Genomic DNA, 21538 nt, shown 5'->3' on the forward strand with positions numbered 1-21538 from the left:
CGCTGGGATGGGGCATCAGGCAGATTGGGAGGGGAGCAGGAAGACATGCTGCAACAAGGCCGGCTGACAGGTAGCCACATTTGATACCCATCAACTGCCCTAGAAAAGCCAGGGCATCCTGTTTTTTTCTGTGAGAGCACAGCAGCCTTTTTGGGTGCCTTGCGATCATACAATTTCGGGCTGAGCTCTGGCCCCGAAAAAGTACTTTTTCTGGGTCCGCAATCTCATGGGTCACATGACTCATGCAGGATTTCGGACCCGGAAGATGGTGTCCCAGATTTGGGCTGCATCATGTTGGAGGGTATGACATCATCCAACGACTGTTGCCATTTAAATTTTACTATGTTTTTTAACAATTCTTTATGGTTTTGTTACAGGTTTTGGGAACCTTTTGTCAGCCTGAAGGCCACATTTCCTCATGAACAACCTTCCGGGGGCACATGTCAGTAGTGGTTGAAGGCCAGAGGAAAAAATAGACGGAACAATGAGTGTTATTTTTAGCTTTGTAAAGTACCGTAGGTTGTTTGGGAACGATTGAGGGCACAAGGAGAAGGGGACGACAGAGGACGAGATGGTTGGACAGTGTTCTCGAAGCTACCAGCATGAGTTTGACCAAACTGCGGGAGGCAGTGGAAGACAGGAGTGCCTGGCGTGCTCTGGTCCATGGGGTCACGAAGAGCCGGACATGACTAAACGACTAAACAACAACAACAAACAACAACAATGTAGGCAGTGTTCCAGGTCAGAAGGTTCTACACACTCACACACACATTTCTCTATCCAGTGAAGGAAGAGTTATCATCACAGTTCAAGGATATGCAACAACCAGGCAAAAGCACTCAATGGGGGGGACATGGTGTGAGATGAGGATATATGGCTTAGAGTGGGGGTGGGGGGTGTGCACTGAGCAGACTCTCAAAGGGCCAGATAGAAAGCCCTGGAGGGCCACACTTGAAGTTCCCCACCCCTGTTTTATAAGTCACTATGGTTATAGTTTATAGAAAAGCATGGCAAAAATACAGCAAACAAATATCTGGAGCAAGATTATGATGCTTTTGGAAGGCCTATTGTGCAGTTGCCAAGAGAAAGACTCAGACTAGGTCAAAAGGACTACTATGAATAGTCTACCTGGGGTATAGCACTACACTAGGATCTAAGGAAACAATACCTGCCCCTTCTTCCTTCACTGTGCACACCTGAGTAGCTTACCTTAAAAGAACACAGTGCTTAGATAGGGAGGTTGAGCACAACAATAGCCCACAACCCAATTCGAACCAAGTTTACTGAGAGGTAAGCCCCGCACTGATTTAAACAGAACTTGCATGCCTGGCATTCCAGCTATTACTGCAGATACCTAGCAGTAAAACATTATCACGTACACTGATCAGAGAGATACTTTCTATTCAAAGTGTAATTAACATGCCAACTCATTTCTGTTAAGGAGGGCTTCACTGGAAAAGAAAATGAGAAGATATAGCAACATCCCAAATTGTTACTGCCATTATCCTAGCATCTATTTCTATGCAATCTTTCCAATTTCTGATTGCTATATTGATTTTAAGCAGTCCTGGGGCTTGTCTGCAGCAATGAAAGTGACAGTAATTATTCAGGAAAGTTCATTCATCAGAATACAAGCATCTGACTCACCAGACTTGCCTTGTGACTCCAGTTAAAACTACAGAAGGCTTTTCAGCCGTGGAACTGCATTAAATTCTTTGAAACACATTTTGTTTAGTTCATAAATATCCCTGTTTTGTAAATAGGAGAAATTATCTGCTGTGAAATTGGGAACTATTTTACCCTTAATGTACTTCAAAAACATTAATTAAATTATTAAAAGGGAAACTCTGTATATACCAGCACCAATTTTAGAATTAACATTTCACAGAGGAAAGATGATGCAAAATGCAAGACAATTTTAAGAAATAAACTGACTGACATTTTAGGTATTTTTAGGATTTCTGTCTTTTGCATGTGAAAAATTGTATTTTGTCATACCTTATTCAACAATGAATGCAAAACATCTAAACAAAATACATTGGACAGCTATTGCTGATAGTAACAAGAGATTATAATAAAAAAATCTGTAGCAACAACACATTTAACTACATCCGCAAAGCCTATATTTAGAATGCATAGTTAAATTTAATTTAGGCACCAGATTTTGAGATATCAGTTCATTGTGGGCAGAATTCCACTGAAGACTTTGACTTGTTATTTTGTCTTTATTACCATAAACATATCTTACAGGACGGTCCTATAGATGTCTACTCAGAAGTAACTTTTATCAAGTAAGTATGTATAGCGTTTTAGCTTAGTGCTGCAATCTGATACATACCGTACTTATCTAAAAGTATGCCCCATTGGACTTACTTCTGAGTAGACACATAGGACTGTGGTGTTAAAGATGTGTGTTCAGAAAAATAACATCATATGGATGTGTACATATTTCTCCATGAAGCATGCATAGTTGCAAAACCTGAAAATTAAGGTCTCTTGACCAAAATTGTTGCTATGTTTTCAGAAGTAACTCAGGGGGAAACTGCTCCGACTGCCACTTGTAGGTAAGTAGAAGAATATACATTTTAAAATAAATTTTGAAAGCTTTAAAAATAAAATAAAAACAGTATAGAAAAACAACTGAATGTGCCGTGTTATGCAGACACAGTATTATTTTAGTTTTGTGATTCCATTATGCATTTTAAAAAGTGCTGTATGGCAGATTGTATTTGAAACACGATAAAGCAAGTGTTTTTGTTAATTTGTTTGTTAAATATACAAGAATCAAGAAAAGTCTTTGGCATATTTTGCCTATATTTGAAGGCTTGAAGGAAAAAGGTTATTGTGAAAATGTAAAAACATGACTGGTCAATTCACTAGTGGAAATAAAAACAAGCAACAGCAAATTTACAAGGTTAATCTAACGAATCTACTAAACGTTCACACCTTACGTGCATTTCTATATAGATATACACTCCAACAGCTTGTCCTTTGCGGGTCTCATAAATTTCAATAGGACTTACACAACAGAAATTCCCAATGATTTTTGGCTTATTCTTGGCATTTTAAAATATTTTAAATATGACTAACCTGGGTGCAGTTTGTGCTGTAGTTGAACACGGTTTTTTTCTTGAAGGGTGCTTTTTTCAAAGTCGTCCTCACTGGCAACTTGATGTAGCCCTGGTTGTTTCACAGAAAGTCCGGGATGTCCAAATTCAGAAAACCTGAGTTGCAACTGTGCTTCAAAATCTTTGCCCAATGAGAAATTTGTAGTGGAATGTCTTGAACGGCAATCATCACTAGTGCCAGACTCTTCTTCAGTGTCAAGCATGGGCAATGGAAGTATTCTGTGGTGTAGCTGTGGGCTAGGCAGACTTGAGGATAAAGGAGAAGGAAGAGGCGACATCTGTTTGTATGTATTGGACAGTGGATAGGAATTATTAAAAACATTGCTAATTGCTACTAAGGACGGAGACAGAGGCCTTTTATCTTCCTGTTTAATGATGGTCCTTGCCTGGCAAGTATCGGGATTCAGATTTATTGGCAGGTGTAAAGACAAATGCTTTTTGTCCTCCTGGGGTACCGTAGCTCTTTTTTCATATACCAAGCCTGCTGGGCTTCTGTCTGCTCTTGTAACAGCCTGTAATCGCTTCCATTCTGCCGTTTCATCTAATCTGTCATACTGTGTAACTTTCAGTAAGGTTTTATTGACGACTCCTGCTAGACTACATGAGTCGTCAATAACATGGTCTTGTTCTCCTTTATGTTGTGGAATATAGCCTTTCTGCTCTTTCTCCTGTTTTACAGTGGCGAAACCAGAACCGACGGATTCTTTGCTCCCCTCACTTGAGGCATAAGGTACTTCGCAGTATTCCCCAGAGGCGCGTCCAACGTTCTGCAGGTAGCATTCAGAGACTTCCGCTTTTGAGACCACTCCAACATGAGGCTTGCTTTTGCAGTTTCCTGCAATACGCTCATAACCGTGCACCATTTCAGAGGCTGAGGTCTTCTCAAAAGCCTCAGATTCATTGGTTGACGTTCCCTGGAAAGAGGTCCGCGACGGGCTGCTCTGCTGCACCTGGATCCCTTTAAGGGTGTCCTCTACATCATCTAGCAGACTATGGCTATGTGCAAAACAGTGTCCAAACACATCATTGTCGTACTCAGAGAAAGAAACAGAGAGATCTGTATCAGACCCCAAAGCCCGGCTGTTCTCAAGCAAATACCACTCTCTCCTTGATCCTTCTGCTAGTTTATTCACATCTGATGATAAATCATCTTTGTCTTCCACCTTCTCCTGATGAGAACATGCAAATGAGCTGGAATATTTGGCAGAAAGAAATTTATCATTTCCCAACAACATTGCTTTGCTGTTTAATGCTGCTGGCTCCAAAACGCCAGGTGTCTTCCTTTTCATTTTCTTGTTTATGAAGTCCTCAATGCTTTCTCTCCGTTTGCTGAATCTCCTGGTTTTTTTGTTTTTTGGAGTGGACCTCTTCTCCATAGATCCCGAAAGAGACTCTTGTTGATCCTTGAAACCCTGCCTGCCATCATGGCTATATTTCAGGCTTTCAGAAATGTCTTGCAGCTTCCCCTCCTGGTTCCCCATTTTAACACCTAGAATGTGGCTTGAACTAAGGAGAGTAGCCAACAGCCTCTCCTTCTCAGCATTCAGTTTATACAACTCAGTGAGAATATCCTTAGTAGTTGTTTGCTTGAAGAAGATGTCTCCAATGTTTTCACAGGTCTGCTCTCTCGATCCTACTGCCTCCGAGCCTTCGCTCACTCGATAGCAGCGATGAAAATGTTTACTGGACTTGTCCAGAGTTACACAGCCCTTGTATGTGAACCCTCTGACTTTCCCCTTTGGGAGATAGAAGCTGACGTAGCAAAGCTCCATAATGGGTCTGTGCAACTGGAGGACAGTATAAGTGCCTTCCATTGTGTTTGTCTAATTATTTAATTTAAATTATGAGGTCAGTATTTCTAACCTTGCATGACACACCATGTGATGCAAGGAAAGTAGAGGAGGCATCTGACTAATCTTCTACAGTAACATTTCCTGTTAAAAAGAAGAAGAAAAGCTTGTCAGAAAGATGTTATCCTCCCCAGAATTTTTTTTAAAAACAGAACGAAAACAAGTATCTAATCTCCTTCAAAATATAATCCAAAATACCAGCCTGTCACAAGAACTGTGACGCATATGAGTTATTGGTCACATTGCTAGAAAAAACACATACCGTACTTCAAACTTTTAGCGTGTTTCTGAACTATGTTACTATTTTCTTATTGATCTGCTAAACATTAACAAACTGCTTGGCCAATGGAATATGGCTGAAAAGATTTCTCCCAAAATAACTTTGTATTTGTACTGTAATAGGACTATAGTTCAGTGGTATCTCTGCATTTAGAAGGTCCCAGTTTCAGATTGTGACACCTCCAGAATTGTGGTCAGAAAGACTTCTGTTTGAAATCCTTGCAAGCTGCTGCAAGCCAAAGTAGATAATACTGAGCAAGATTTGACAAAATGTTCCTACATACTGAACCAGTAAACACTCTAAAATACTAGATTACACTATTGAAAGTTCAAATGCTGGTGTAAATATTAGTATGAAATAAAACACATCCAAATAAATTAATAAAAGTAAATAAAACAATTTCAATTTGCATGTAATCCAATTATCATTTTTGATATAATGAGATATTGCGTTAACAATTGATTAAAAGTTGAGCGTTGCACCTAAGAGTGCATTCAGATGTGTTAGATTTGCTGATTATAATGCTAGAGCTTCCATCCAATTTTCTAATGTTCCTTTCATACCGCAGGACCTGCTGTGTTATGGAACAGTGGGTTTGGGGCTGATATAGACCCATGCTATGCTAAATTTTATTTACCCTAATGGGTACGCTGTGACACAATAGGTAAAGGACCCATGGATGGTTCAGTCAAAGGTGACTACGGGGTGGTGGTGCTCATCTTGCTTCAGGCAGAGGGAGCCAGCATTTGTCTACAGACAGCTTCCCAGGTCATGTGGCCAGCATAACTAAACCGCTTCTGGCGCAACAGAACACCGTGATGGAAACCAGAGCGCACGGAAACACTGTTTACCTTCCCACTGCAGCAGTATTTGTTTATCTGCGTGCACTGGCATCCTTTCAAACTGCTAGGTTGGCAGGAGCTGGGACAGAGCAACAGGAGCTCACCCCGTCATATGGATTTGAACTGCCGACCTTCCGATTGGCAAGCCCAACAGGCTCAGTGGTTTAGACCACAGCACCACCCGCGTTCTCCTGTGACACAATATCATCACTGGACAACGTCACCACTAACCCCATGAAAACATCAGGAAAGAACTGTATACAGTGATACCTCTGGTTAAGAACTTAATTCATTCTGGAGGTCCGTTCTTAACCTGAAACTGTTCTTAACCTGAGGTACCACTTTAACAAATGGGACCTCCCGCCGCCATGTGATTTCTGTTCTCATCCTGAAGCAAAGTTCTTAACCTGAGGTACTATTTATGGGTTAGCGGAGTCTGTAACCTGAAGTGTCTGTAACCTGAAGCATCTGTAACCCAAGGTACCACTGTACTGGTATACTGCCCCAAATTTCATCACTTTACTCCCATGATCTGAGTTAAAGGGACTGAAAATTGATTTTTTCTGGAAAATGTGCATTAGAAATGTGCTGTATTCCATTAGTTTTCTACAAGTGGTTTTTACTCATATGAAACCTCAATTTTAATGAAGAAATTACCAGCTAGGGAAATGTCAGAAAAAAATAGAACAAACTGCCATGTGAACGAAGCCCTAGCGAATGTTATTCTGAGAAGTCAAGCACTGGGTGTCTCTGCTTTGTGCTCAAGAAGAGCACTTTATATGGAACTTTCCTAATACAGAGTTCTGTCCAACAAAGTTGTCCCATTGCAGGGGGTTGGACTAAATGGCCCTTGGGGTTGCTTTCATCTCTGCATTTCCACAAACCTATTATCAGCGCAAGGACTTCTGCCTGTATAGGAGGACTTCCTCTCCCTGTGCTCTCCCAAATCTGTTCTAGATTATTCCTCCAACTCTCTAGGGCAGATATGGGGGGGGGGGAAGGTATAGAGAGGGGAAGGAGAGGAAGTGCCTCTGTGCACATATAAATAGCATTTCTCCTAAGTGCTCAATGTTATTCATCCATATTAATATCACAGTCCACAAACTGAGGGGATACTATATTTTTAAAGTAGGTTACCAAAGACCACCCAGTGAGATCTTTGCATAAAACCAAATAGAAGGAGGAGGAGGAGGAGGAGGAGGAGAAAGAGCTTAAAATACAGTGGTACCTCGGATTACATATGCTTCAAGTTACAGACGCTTAAGGTTACAGACTCCACTAACCCAGAAATAGTACATCAGGTTAAGAACTTTGCTTCAGGATGAGAACAGAAATCGGGCTCCAGCGGCGCAGTGGCAGCAAGAGGCCCCATTAGCTAAAGTGGTGCTTCAGGTTAAGAACAGTTTCAGGTTAAGAACGGACCTCCAGAACAAATTAAGTTCTTAATCCGAGGTACCTTTGTATATAAATTGGAAATTGGCATGATTTACAAAGCTTTTAAGATCAGTTTTATATTATTTAGCACAGAAAACATTTGTTTCTAAATGTGGATTTCAACCAAAACATTTATTGCCTGTTTTTTGCTTTCATATCTAGTTTGACATACTGTATTATTGATAAGAGTATGATAGATGAGTGTGTACTAGCAGCACTGCGGAAGCTAGGGACACAGTGATTACATTATGGCTCTTTCTAATTTAATTTAACCATGCTACATGCATAATATGCTCAATTCCAGTTCCAGGTCATTTTGGCGTACTCTGTTCAATATGCTCTTTCTTTCTCAAGCAACAGCAAAAGCAACAGGCAATTGCTTTTACCATGTACAGTACTTATGAAACATCTGACGAGATCATACATCTCAATAGGATTTTGACAAATGTGATGCAAAAAGATCATGGTTTCCCATTTCCATAATTGTCAGTACTGCTAGTTCCCTGGAAAACGCCTTTTCTTTTCTTTCATATACAAAATTATCTAGATGTGTCTCTGTTTTTTACAACTGCCCAGTTTTTCCATGAAAGTGGCAGGAATTTAGCAGCACACCCTATTTAACTGATGCAGTACCTCATACAATCTGGCCAACAGATAGCCTGTGGCTCTACAAGTGTTCTTCAACCACAGATCCCATCATCCCTGACCGCTGGCTGGGGCTCATGGGGGAAGGAGTCAAAGAGCTCCGGAAATGCCACAGGAGGAACTCTGTGCTAACTACTTAGGCTGCATAATCTTCAATACAGCTTAAAGTCTAGCCACATGCAATGCCACTGGAGTCGGACAATGTCCAAAATTAAAAGATGTGTAATAAAAATGTGTTATTTATAAGGGCCGTCTTGTGCTGAATGCTGAGCCTGTGTATAAGCTTGACCAAATCACACGTTCTCAAGATGATTTCACGGTCTATAATATGGAAGCATACAGAAAAACGAATTGTTCTCAATACTTAACCCGTGAAGGACAATAATATGTCATGTGGCTAATTCTTGTTGCTTAGGCAGAACAACCAATCAGGGCTAGAAATTCTTGTGGAAATCAAGCATGTTCTTTTCCTAGAGTCTAATACTGCAACTGAAGAAAATTCCTTACAAAATCAATTATCTTCTTCTTGTTATATGATACAGCACCCAGACCCCAAAACTATTTCAAGGTACATAGCATAATTTATTCCTCTTGCTCTCCCCCAAAATACTGATGTGCTTCCAGATGGGGTAGAACTAGAAGCTGTCATTCAGTACTCTTCCACTATAAACTACATACAGAATTACAATTGCTTTCCCACACTTCAAGGGTTATAGGGCTTTGTGTGTGTTTGTGTGTGTGTTTATGTACATTCCACTATTTTCCACCCACACTACTGAGGGAGACACAGCTGTGTGGGTATGGAAGGGGCAGTTCCCCTGACCATACTGTTTTTTGTTTTTGTTTTAATCAATTTGATCAAATTTCAAAAATTATACCAATGTAGTTTTATTTAGGCTCTCTTGTCCACTTGATTTAAATGATTGGGTTTTTGTTTTCTGAAGTCTGGATCCAACCTATTATGTTTGTCCACTCTCTTACACAAACTTACTTGAATTTTTTTTAATTGCGCATTAAAGCTCTAATGATGCTGGGAAAAGATATCTTATCTGGAGACACCTATTATTATCCTCTCTTTATTTAAAAATATTTATAAACCACCTTCCCTCAGTAGAGAAAACAAGACAGCATCAAAATAACTAACAAGTATGAAACAGGCTTCAAGCTGACATGCAAAATAAAACAATTTGCCAAAAATAAAAACAGAAGAGGTGCCAAGCATTTTTCTTCAAGGAGGCTTTTCCATAGTGTCACCCTGATAACTACCTACCTAGGTTCCATAAGTGGGGAGGTCCAGAGCAGAGCATCATAAGCAAGCCTTCAAAATTTTTAGCTCAGTAGTTCCCAAACTTCCCCCTCCACACACATAAACCACTTGAAAATTCCTTAAGGTCTTAGTGGACCACTTACTAATATTCTTCTGTCTGATGTGGCCATTGTGCTAGATGTTATATGATTTTTTAACTGCATTTTTATTTCTTCTTTTATTTCCAACATTGCATTTTATTGTATTGCAATTTAATTTCATAGAATTTAAACTATATGTGTTATTCACAGACGTGACACAAACCACCAGAATGAAACTAGTGAACCCCTGGTTTGGGACCACAGTTTGGTGGCCCTGCTTTAGTGTTTGGCCATTGTAGGCTTTATAGGTCAACAGCAGTCTTTGGAGAAAAAAAATGGGTAAAAGAGAAGAAATGCTGGCATTTGAGAGGAAATGCTGTTCTATCACTCTTCCTTTCTTTTGACCAGAATCATTATGGCTCTGGTCAGATGTTACTTTTTAAATGTGGTTTTGGGGGCAGTGGGTGTCAGGCTTTTGGATAATATAACGTTGTTCTCATTCACTCTCTTCCCAGCCAACTGCTGGTCTAAGCTTACATCAAAGGATTCAGAGTTTAAATTATTAGAGCAGAACTGTTCAAGGAAGAAGAAATAAAACTTGGCAACCTCTATCAGAGATCAAAACGGAGCTCTATGCATGCAAAATGATATATACTTCCACCATGAGCAGCAAAGCAGACAAGTTGATTTGTGAACCTTGCCCAGCTCATATAAAGCGTCAAAGGGATGACTCAGAACATAAGGTTGGAGATCACCAAGATAAGCCACAATGAATCTGTGTAGCGTCTCAAGTACAGGCAGTGATAGTTTTTGAAAACAGAAGCAAAATGAAGCAGAGGACCATGAAAAGCATTGAAAAAGTACAGTGGTACTTCTGGTTAAGAACTTAATTCGTTCTGGAGGTCCGTTCTTAACCTGAAACTGTTCTTAACCTGAGGTACCACTTTAGCTAATGGGGCCTCCTGCTGCCACTGCACCGCCGCCGTGCGATTTCTGTTCTCATCCTGAAGCAAGTTCTTAACCTGAGGTACTATTTCTGGGTTAGCGGAGTCTGTAACCTGAAGCGTATGTAACCTGAATCATATGTAACCCGAGGTACCACTGTAGTTAGGTTTTTATTCATAGTATTAAAAGGCCAGTATTTTCTAGCTGGTAAAACAGTAATACGTTTCACATGCAGACTATAAAAAAACTGTTCAAATACTTTAAGACAAATCTTTGGATAAAAATCAGTTTCCCATCTTCCTTTATGGCATACCATGATGACTACTGTGGTACCTCAGGTTACATATGCTTCAGGTTACATACACTTAAGGTTACAGACTCCACTAACCCTGAAATAGTACTTTGGGTTAAGAACTTTGCTTCAGGATGAGAACAGAAATCGTGCTCTGGCGGCGGTGCGGTGGCAGTGGGAGGCCCAAGGTTAAAGACAGTTTCAGGTTAAGAACGGACCTCCGAAACGAATTAAGTACTTAACCTGAGGTACCACTGTATATAAAGATGAAACAGTAACATTTCAATAGAAGGAATGCATTAAATACTCAATTTTTTGGCAAAAGGTTAGCAATCATACCACATGGTAAACAGCTGGCATAAAACCTACACTATTTTGGAAAAGCAACAACATTACTGTGCCAAATTCTTACAAATACTACTGAGATTAAGTTGTTTCAATGAAGTCAACAGTAACCTGCATTTCCCCCCTTTAACTCCATTTTTGGTTGCAAAGTTTCTTGTTTGTTAAGGGTCAATTGTGCATTGGCTGTTTGCATGTTGCTTTTCACAAGGATACCATCTAGTAATCTATGGCTAGCCTTATGCATGATGCCACAGTCTTTGCTAATACTGTACAATTAATTGTATTGACCCTGAGGTCATGACCCAATGGTGCATGTTTAAATTAGCAAAACTTGTTTAGCTTTTTAGTGCCTGTTCATTCTGCAGAATCTCTTTTAAGTTAGTTATCTGAAGCCACTGCTCAGTTCAGCTGCTTGCTGTTTAAATTACAATGTTTGAGATTGGTGCAATCGTCTTCCATACTTTGAAAAAAACACTGTTCTTTCTGTATATATTCCCTGTGTACAAGACTCTCAGCTGAAACATAATTTCTGATCAGGAGGGCTTATGGCTCAAGCCCCATCATATCTGATTCCAGTGGCATTTGACCTTCTAATATCTGGAGATGACCATCTGTCATGGATGCTTTAGTTGAGATTCCTGTATTGCAGGGGGTTGGACTAGATGACCCTCGGGGTCCCTTCCAACCCTACAATTCTATGATTCTATGAGTCTGACAGTATCTATGTTAGAAGATCTTGGTCAAAACAGTAATGCCAAACAGACATGCCCTTATAATAAAAAGTGCTTTTCTGGTCATACCTTACTGAAAGACTAGGCAGAAGAGACTTTCAAACCGCCTAGCAGTTCTTCAAAATGGGGGTATTTAGAAATGGCTATTTCTAAATGCCTAAGTGCTTATTTAAAATGTCATTGAGATTTATTCCCAAATGAGGCTATGCTGCTTGGGAGAGCACCAGATTGGTGAAGGGCTGCATTAGATGAATAACACGCCCTTTACTGTGTATAGCATCACATCTGCTCTATTTAAGCAAAACAGAAAGCTTTTCTCAAAGCAAAACAAAACTCAATAACCCAAGGCTTGATATTATAAAAGATATTACAGCAAAATATATCTACCTACTCTAAACTGCAGGCCCAGAAGCATGGGAAAGATTCAGCTGATCTCAAAGTCCAAAAGAAAAAATAATAAAAATAAAAAATAATTGCAGGCAGAAGGAAACGCCAATAGCCTCGGGATACAGAGGTCTGACACGGAATAGCTATTTAAGAGAAGGGTTCTCCCCCCCTCCTCCAAGTTAACAAGCTATACAAAGGGCACATTATAGAAATCGTGTTCTAACAGCTTATGGATGCCTGTGTTCAAGCTGCAGGTTCAAGGGTGCCTATGGCAAAATGCCCTTCCAAGGCGCCTCCTTCATCACACTCCTCTCCCTGCCTTACTTAAACAGTGGGCACCAAACCTTCTAACCAGCCCTGGTGACTCCCAATGGAAATTCCACAATGCTCCTGATATAGCAGAGCAACACCACATCAGGGGCATGTGGGGAATTCGAATGGTGGATCTTGACTCAGTTGCAAAGCACAGGAAGGGATACTTGTTCGTAGCGATCACAGCACCATTTCTGGAAGTGTAAACCAAGGGCTTCTTTCAGTGCAAAGCCTGCATCAAGATTTCATTATTATAAGCTGATATTAATAAACTAATGCATTGTACCTTGCCAGCCACAGTCGTTTTGTGTTGATGATGTGTGCTAGTCAGTTCTGCTTGCTCAATGCAATGAAAGAACCAGTGCTGCGTTGAAATGCCTTTGAATGTCAGTAGCTAGGAATCACAAGTGATGTTGCACTCAGATCCTGTTTGCGGGACTTCTCATAGGCATCTGGTTGGTCACTGTGAGAGCAGGAAGCTGTACCAGATGGGCAATTGGTCTGATCCAGCAGAGCCCTTCTTATGTCTTTCTAAAATCTGTTGTCTAATTTTTTCAGTGTCTGCCCCTGCCAGCCCTGTGAAAGGGGCTTTCATTTTTCTGCCTCATTTCCAGGGCACTTTAGAATTTGATTAGAATTTCAATGAGTTGGGAACCTTGAAATTAACTTACAGTATTGTTGCAATGTGGCTGGGGGGAGTGTGTGTACATTTTAAAAAGAATGTTTTATAGTACCCATCTCTTCAGCACTCTGCAGCCTCCCTAGATGTCGACAGTTCCTGATCCAAAAAAAACCCCTACACGAGGAATGACCTCATGATGGTTTTCCCTGGGCATTAATGGGCGTTCTGGCTGCAGAGTGCAGACCACTAATGAGGCGATTTGTCAAATGAAAGAAGGTTCCCTCACAAACAGCCCTCAGCGAACTAAAAAATAAGGTACGTACAAAAAACCCCCAAACCTGCACCCCACCCTTGAGAATTTTATTTTTTTCTCTTTTGAAAATTTTTGAATGCAATTTCTTTTCTGATTAATTTGTGAGGAATGGTTGTTAAAACATGGGGGAATTTTTCAGCACAGCGTTTCAAGGAACTAAAGTATCCCAAACATTTATTCAAGTAAGGGACTGCATCTCTAATATCTATTCTAGAATTCCTAGAGCTGTGGCTTTCAAACTTTCCTCTTCAGAGAGCTTTTTCCTCACCAAATCATCTGTCAACAAACCTTGTACAGGGCAAAAGAGTCTGAAACACATTCTGCAATGGCACAAAGCAGCACTGATCAGGCCTGTTGGGCACAACCAATGCTCTGTGCCCATGACATGTGCACCCTAGTACACACCCAATATACCCCTGCAGGCATGTTAGGGAGGAACATGGGTAGCAGTGGGCAAGCTCTCTTTCAGGGATGTTCATCTACCATTGCTAATCTTATCACTGAGGAAAGCCTCTGAAAAACTGCAAGGTTCCCTGAAAAATAGTGGCCACACAATAATATTTTAGATTTGAAATTAGTAGACATTGTGGCATTAACATGACATCATTCTTCTACATTCAGTTGTTACCGTTTCTCCATATGGGAATTTCCATTTTATTATTTCCAGCTTCTCGGTCATTCTTAAAGCCTATTAGGAGGCTACAGATGGTATCTTCAGGGGGTGGGGGTGGAGAGAAGAGCCTTCATCACAAGACTGGGTTCCTGGAAGTAGTAGCTGTGTTTTGTTTTGCAAACACAATACACTGTACTACTTTCAACCTCTGAAACTTCACACCTCTGCAAATTTTTTACTCAAAATAATTCTGTGAATGAAGCTGAGAGGTGTTGATTGGCCTGTGGTCAGCCAGTCAGCTTTGTGGTTGTATAGGGAATTGAACCTAGATATTTATACTCCAAGTCCAGCTTTCTAACCACAACACCACAGTGGTTCAAGCTCAACTGAGACCATCCATTTCACCTTCTTCTATACCAATCCTCACAAGGGCAGGGGAATTGATATAAAGAGGCACTTTCACTGGCTTACACTCCTCAAGGACGGCAATGCATTGCATCGATCTTTGATTTGTTCTACCTTTTTCATTTTCTGAGTGAAATATTTGTAACTTGCTCTCAGCATTTCAGAGATGGAAATCTTAAAAATCCAGATGCATTTAAATAAGAGATCATAAACAAGTTTTGCATTTGCACAGTAAATTATGAAACAGCATAGCTTATTATAAAAAGTACTTCTAATTATCTAATACATCAATTACTGATCCCCCCCTCCAAAAATACTTTCTAGTTAAGGAAGGGAATAAGGTTTTTGACTGGAAATCCTCCCCCCAATGTACTAAGCATCACAGCTTAATTAACCATCAAAAGTAACTTAAAAAAAAATAAATACTGGGAGCATTGACTTGGTTGCTTTGAAAGAGGGTTTATTCATATCATCATCTGATAACAGTAGTAGATAGGTAGCCGTGTTGGTCTGCCATAGTCAAAATAAAAAAATTCCTTCCAATAGCACCTTAAAGACCAACTAAGTTAGTTCTTGGTATGAGCTTTCGTGTGCATGCATATGTGTGTATCTGAAGAAGTGTGCATGCACACGAAAGCTCATACCAAGAACTAACTTAGTTGGTCTTTAAGGTGCTATTGGAAGGAATTTTTTTATCATCTGATAACAACATTGTTGTTAACAAATATCTGGAAGATGTGTTAAAAGCACTACATTCTTGTAACCGGCTGTGCCGAAGAGAATACGTGTGCCTGCTATTGATTTTTACACAGATCTAGGCAAATTATTGTGACATACAAATGCAATTAGCAAGAAGCCTAAAGCCAATAGCTCTACATCATCAGGGATAATGAATTGTAGCAGTCTGAAGGCGCTAACCAAAAATGTAGCACTCTAGTAACACAAACAGCTTCTGTGGTGCTGGTTATATCAAGCTAGTCAGAAAGGAAAGCTCAACTGGGAAGCCTTTAAAAAACCTACCGTACTTGGCCAAACATTGCTATTATGATCATCAGGTCCCAAGGCAGGTTACATCAATTTAAAAATCTGTAGTAAAAACAGTTGAAAACCAATTCCAGTCACAGGAATAGGGTGTGTCTTGAAAACACACATCTCAGGTATCAAAAGCCAAGGTAAAGAGGTATGTATTCAGCATTTGCCAAAAGCTGTACAGTCGTACCTCGGCTCCCGAATGCCTTGGGAGTCAAATATTCTGGCTCCCAAACAATCGAAAACCAGAAGTGAGTGTTCCAGTTTTCGAATGTTCTTTTGGAAGCCGAAAGTCTGGCGGTGCTTCCGTGGCTTCTGATTGGCTGCAGGAAGCTCCTGCAGCCAACCAGAAGCCATGCCTTGGAAGTCAAACGTTTTGGAAGTCGAATGGACTTCCGGAACAGATTCTGTTCAGCTTCCAAGGTACGACTATATATGGAAGGTGCCAGACGCACTTCTGTGATGAGGGAATTTAACAATTTATGGACTGCCACATAAAATGCTCTTTCTTGAGCCACCATCACTCCACACCTCAGAGGACAGTGAAACTACCAAGAGGGACTCCTCTTAACACCTGAGAGGGTCTGTAGCAACAAAGGGCGGTGCTCTCTCAGATATTTGGAGCCTAGGTTGTTTAGGGCTTTAAATACTAGCATGGGCCTCGAAATGAACTGGCCAGCAATGCAGCTGTTTAGAACTGGGGTTAAAATCATAGAATCATAGAATCATAGAGTTGGAATAGACCACAAGGGCCATCGAGTCCAACCCCCTGCCAAGCAGGAAACACCATCAGAGCACTCCTGACATATGGTTGTCAAGCCTCTGCTTAAAGACCTCCAAAGTAGGAGACTCCACCACACTCCTTGGCAGCAAATTCCACTGTCAAACAGCTCTTACTGTCAGGAAGTTCTTCCTAATGTTTAGGTGGAATCTTCTTTCTTGTAGTTTGGATCCATTGCTCCGTGTCCGCTTCTCTGGAGCAGCAGAAAACAACCTTTCTCCCTCCTCTATGTGACATCCTTTTATATATTTGAACATGGCTATCATATCACCCCTTAACCTCCTCTTCTCCAGGCTAAACATGCCCAGCTCCCTTAGCCGTTCCTCATAAGGCATCGTTTCCAGGCCTTTGACCATTTTGGTTGCCCTCCTCTGGACACGTTCCAGTTTGTCAGTGTCCTTCTTGAACTGTGGTGCCCAGAACTGGACACAGTACTCCAGGTGAGGTCTGACCAGAGCAGAATACAGTGGCACTATTACTTCCCTTGATCTACTTTACATTTCTCCCTGTTAAAGTTCGTCTTGTTTGTTTTGGCCCAGTTCTCTAATCTGTCAAGGTCATTTTGAAGTGTGATCCTGTCCTCTGGGGTGTTAGCCGCCCCTCCCAGTTTGGTGTCATCTGCAAATTTGATCAGGATGCCCTTGAGTCCATCATCCAAGTCATTGATAAAGATGTTGAATAAGACCGGGCCCAAAACAGAACCCTGTGGCACTAGTCACTCTTCTCCACTAGTCACTCTTCTCCAGGATGAAGAGGAACCATTGATGAGCACCCTTTGGGTTCGGTCAGTCAGCCAGTTACAAATCCACTGAGTGGTAGCATAGTCAAGACCGCATTTTACCAGCTTCTTTACAAGAATATCATGGGGCACCTTGTCGAATGCCTTGCTGAAATCAAGGTGGGCTACACCCACTGCGTTCCCTTCATCTACCAGGCTTGTAATTCTGTCAAAAAACGAGACCAGGTTAGTCTGACATGACTTATTTTTCAGAAATCCATGCTGACTATTGGTGATCACAGCATTCCTTTCTAGGTGCTCACAGACTGTTTGCTTAATGATCTGCTCCAGAATCTTCCCTGGTATTGATGTCAGACTGACTGGGCGATAATTATTTGGATCCTCTCTTTCCCCCTTTTTGAAAATAGGGACAACATTTGACCTCCTCCAGTCTGCCAGGACTTCGCCTGTTCTCCAGGAATTCTCAAAGATGACTGCCAGTGGTTCTGAGATCACATCTGCCAGTTCTTTTAATACTCTTGGATGCAGTTCATCTGGCCCTGGAGACTTGAATACATCTAAACTAGCCAAGTATTCTTGTACTATCTCCTTAGTTATTCTGGGCTGTGTTTCCTCTGCTGAATCATTTGCTCCAAATTCTTCAGGTCGGGCATTGTTTTCTTTATCGGAGAAGACTGAGGCAAAGAAGGCATTGAGGAGTTCAGCCCTTTCTGTGTCCCCTGTTTGCATTTCACCATCTTCTCCTCTGAGTGACCCCACTGTTTCTTTGTTCTTCCTTTTGCTACGGACATACCCATGAAAGGCTTTTTTGTTGCTTTTAACCTCTCTTGCAAGCCTGAGTTCATTCTGTGCTTTAGCTTTTCTGACTTTGTGTCTACATGTGCTGGCTATTTGTTTGAATTCCTCTTTGGTGGTTTCCCCCCTTTTTCCATTTTTTGTACACATCCTTTTTTAATCTTAACTCAGTTAAAAGTTCTTTAGATAGCCACCCTGGCTTCTTTAGGCACCTTCCATGTTTCCGTCTCATTGGTATTGCCTGACGTTGTGCTTTTACTATCTCCCTCTTAACAAACTCCCAGTCATCATGAACTCCCTTTCCTTTTAGTATTACTGTCCATGGGATCTCACCCAGCACTTCCCTAAGTTTTATGAAGTCGGCTTTCTTAAAGTCAAGAAATTGAGTCCTAGTATGCTTGGCTGCTCCTTTCCGCTGTATAGTAAACTTCAGAAGAGCATGATCACTCGCGCCTAATGATCCTTCCACTTCTACCCCACTAACCAGGTCATCAACATTGGTTAGGACCAGATCTAAAATGGCTGTTCCTCTTGTTGCTTCTCCCACTTTCTGGACAATGATATTGTCTGCAAGGCCAGTGAGGAATCTGTTTGACCTTATGCTCTTGGCTGAGTTTGACATCCAACAAATATCCAGGTAACTGAAGTCCCCCATTACTACTATCTCCCTTCCTTTTGAATGCTTGGCCATCTGTTCCAGGAAGGCATCATCTATGTCCTCCGCTTGGCTTGGGGATCTATAGTAAACTCCCACAATGAGGTCTCTGTTATTCTTCTCTCCCTTAATTTTGACCCAAATGCTCTCACTTTGGCTTTGAGGTTCTAAATCTTGGATCTCTTCACAGGTATACACATCCCTGACATATAACGCCACTCCTCCTCCTTTCTTGTCTGGTCTGTTTCTCTGAAATAGATTGTATCCCTCCATTATTACATTCCAATCGTGGGACTTATCCCACCAGGTTTCAGTGATGCCTATTATGTCATATTTAGTTTGCTGTACTAATAATAATAATAATAATAATAATTTTTATTTATATCCCGCCCTCCCCAGCCAAAGCCGGGCTCAGGGCGGCTAACAACAATCAAATAAACAATCAAATAATAACACATTCTAAAAATATTTCATTATAAAAATTAGTTAGCTCAAGCTCATCTTGTTTATTTCCCATGCTTTGCGCATTAGTGTACAGACATTGAAGTCCATTAATCATTCCCCCGTGTCTCTTATTTAAGGATTTTTTCCTCCCACCACTAGGTCTGCGTGCTGTTTGCTCCATTTGGTCTATGACATTTGGATGATCATCTTCATCAATTGATAGACTCCTACCTTCAGGAGCACTGTCTCCCTCCCCCACATTAGTCAGTTTAAAGCCCTCCTGATGAGGTTTCTGAGATTTTTGGCAAAAACATTCCTCCCAACCGTTGTGAGGTGCAGCCCATCACTTGCCAGAAGTCCATCTTCAAGAAACTGCAGTCCGTGATCTAAGAATCCAAACCATTCCTGTTTACACCATTTGCGAAGCCAGCTGTTCACTTCCACTATTTTTCCCTCTCTCCCTGGGCCACGTCGTTCAACTGGGAGGACAGGTGAGATGACAATTTGTGCATTTAATTGCTTCAATTTCCTGCCCAGAGCCTCGTAGTCTCCTTTGATCTTCTGGAGGCTATTGCTTGCAGTGTCATTGGTTCCCACATGAACCAAGAGGAAGGGGTATTTGTCAGTGGGTTTTATGATTCCTTGCAGTCGTTCAGTTACATCTTGGATCTTAGCCCCGGGGAGACAGCACACCTCCCGAGACATCTTGTCAGGCCCACAGATCACGGCTTCTGTTCCCCTCAGTAGGGAATCCCCTATCACCACTACACGCCTCCTCTTAGATTTGGTCGGGGTTCTTCCGTGAGCTGTCCGTTCCAAGGTCGCCTGCACATTTCCTGAGGACTGACTTTGCTGCTCGTCTTCATATACCTGATCGACTGTAATGAGGGAGAGATCCTCAAATGGAGTCTGTTCTTCGTCTTCCATGCTAGGGGAGAGGACTTCAAAGCGATTGTGTATTTCTAAACAATCAGAGCGAACCCTGGGCCTCCTACTTCTTTGAGTCACGTTTCTCCATATACAGTGGTGCCTCGCAAGACGAAATTAATTCGTTCCGCAATTCTCTTCGTCTTGCGGTTTTTTCGTCTTGCGATGCACGGTTTCCCATAGGAATGCATTGAAAATCAATTAATGCGTTCCTAGGGAAACCGACTTCAGACCAGGTCCGGGGACAGTCTGTCCCCGGACCTCGTCTGAAGGCTGGGGGGGGGGGACAAGGGCTTTTCTTCCCACCCCCAGCATTTTAAAAAACCCCGGAACAGCGGAGGACTTCTCCGCTGTGCGGGGCGATCTTAAAATGCTGGCGGGCGGCATTTTAAAATCGCCCCGGACAGCGGAGGACTTCTCCGCTGTCCGGGGCGATTTAAAAGCCCCTGGGAAGGCAGGCAGGGGGGACAAAGACTTTCGCCCCCCGCCAGCCTTCAGAAGAGGTCCTGGACCTCTTCTGAAGGCGGGCGGGGGGCGAAAGTCTTTGCCCCCCCGCCTGCCTTCAAAAGGTGTCCCCGCTGCGGCGGGAGGTGTCCCATGCCCCCCGCCCGGCTTCGGAGCACCGGGAGAAGCGATCTCCCTTCAGCCGCTTGCAGCAAAAGATGTTGGGGGAAGCGGGAAGCGAAGCGCTTCGCTTCCCACTTCCCCCGCACCTCTTCTAAAGCAAGGGGCTGGGGGGAGATAGCGATCTCCCCCCAGCCGCTTGCAGCAAAAGATGTCGGGGGAAGCGGGAAGCGAAGCGCTTCGCTTCCCGCTTCCCCCGACATCTTTCGCTGCAAGGGGCTGGGGGGAGATAGCGATCTCCCCCCAGCCCCTTGCAGCAAAAGACGTCGGGGGAAGCGGGGAAGCGAAGCGCTTCGCTTCCCGCTTCCCCCGACATCTTTCGCTGCAAGGGGCTGGGGGGAGATCGCTATCTCCCCCCAGCCCCTTGCTTTAGAAGAGGTGCGGGGGAAGCGGGAAGCGAAGCGCTTCGCTTCCCGCTTCCCCCGACATCTTTCGCTGCAAGGGGCTGGGGGGAGATCGCTATCTCCCCCCAGCCCCTTGCTTTAGAAGAGGTGCGGGGGAAGCGGGAAGCGAAGCGCTTCGCTTCCCGCTTCCCCCGACATCTTTCGCTGCAAGGGGCTGGGGGGAGATCGCTATCTCCCCCCAGCCCCTTGCTTTAGAAGAGGTGCGGGGGAAGCGGGAAGCGAAGCGCTTCGCTTCCCGCTTCCCCCGACATCTTTCGCTGCAAGGGGCTGGGGGGAGATCGCTATCTCCCCCCAGCCCCTTGCTTTAGAAGAGGTGCGGGGGAAGCGGGAAGCGAAGCGCTTCGCTTCCCGCTTCCCCCGACATCTTTCGCTGCAAGGGGCTGGGGGGAGATCGCTATCTCCCCCCAGCCCCTTGCTTTAGAAGAGGTGCGGGGGAAGCGGGAAGCGAAGCGCTTCGCTTCCCGCTTCCCCCGACATCTTTCGCTGCAAGGGGCTGGGGGGAGATCGCTATCTCCCCCCAGCCCCTTGCTTTAGAAGAGGTGCGGGGGAAGCGGGAAGCGAAGCGCTTCGCTTCCCGCTTCCCCCGACATCTTTCGCTGCAAGGGGCTGGGGGGAGATCGCTATCTCCCCCCAGCCCCTTGCTTTAGAA

At 42.8% G+C, this 21538-nt stretch overlaps 2 protein-coding genes across 5 annotated transcripts in view; one reads left to right on the plus strand and one right to left on the minus strand.

Annotated features, from left to right (window-relative positions):
* LOC310708985 (formin-1-like) overlaps nucleotides 1-21538 on the minus strand; it is a 179503-nt gene that overhangs the window by 152847 nt on the left and 5118 nt on the right. The window contains exon 2 of the mRNA XM_083507957.1: nucleotides 3091-5062. Within this exon, the coding sequence (XP_083364083.1) occupies nucleotides 3091-4942 (1852 nt within the window). The 5' untranslated portion in view covers nucleotides 4943-5062. The remainder of the gene's footprint in view (nucleotides 1-3090; nucleotides 5063-21538) is intronic.
* The window catches only part of LOC310710079 (uncharacterized protein), a gene marked incomplete at its 5' end in the record, with an annotated part of 51432 nt that overhangs the window by 26859 nt on the left and 3035 nt on the right, over nucleotides 1-21538 (plus strand). Inside the window, one exon of one of the 4 annotated variants that reach the window (XM_083510540.1) lies at nucleotides 378-2098. The exons of 1 other annotated variant lie outside the window; for it this stretch is intronic. In XM_083510540.1, the coding sequence (XP_083366666.1) occupies nucleotides 378-450 (73 nt within the window). In that variant the 3' untranslated portion in view covers nucleotides 451-2098. Of the gene's footprint in view, nucleotides 1-377; nucleotides 2120-21538 lie in introns of those variants that run through there. 2 more of the 4 variants (XM_083510544.1, XM_083510542.1) reach the window with 2 other exon arrangements.

This window comes from Podarcis liolepis (genome assembly GCF_965112155.1).
Source record: "Podarcis liolepis genome assembly, chromosome: 1".
Lineage (NCBI taxonomy): Eukaryota > Metazoa > Chordata > Lepidosauria > Squamata > Lacertidae > Podarcis > Podarcis liolepis.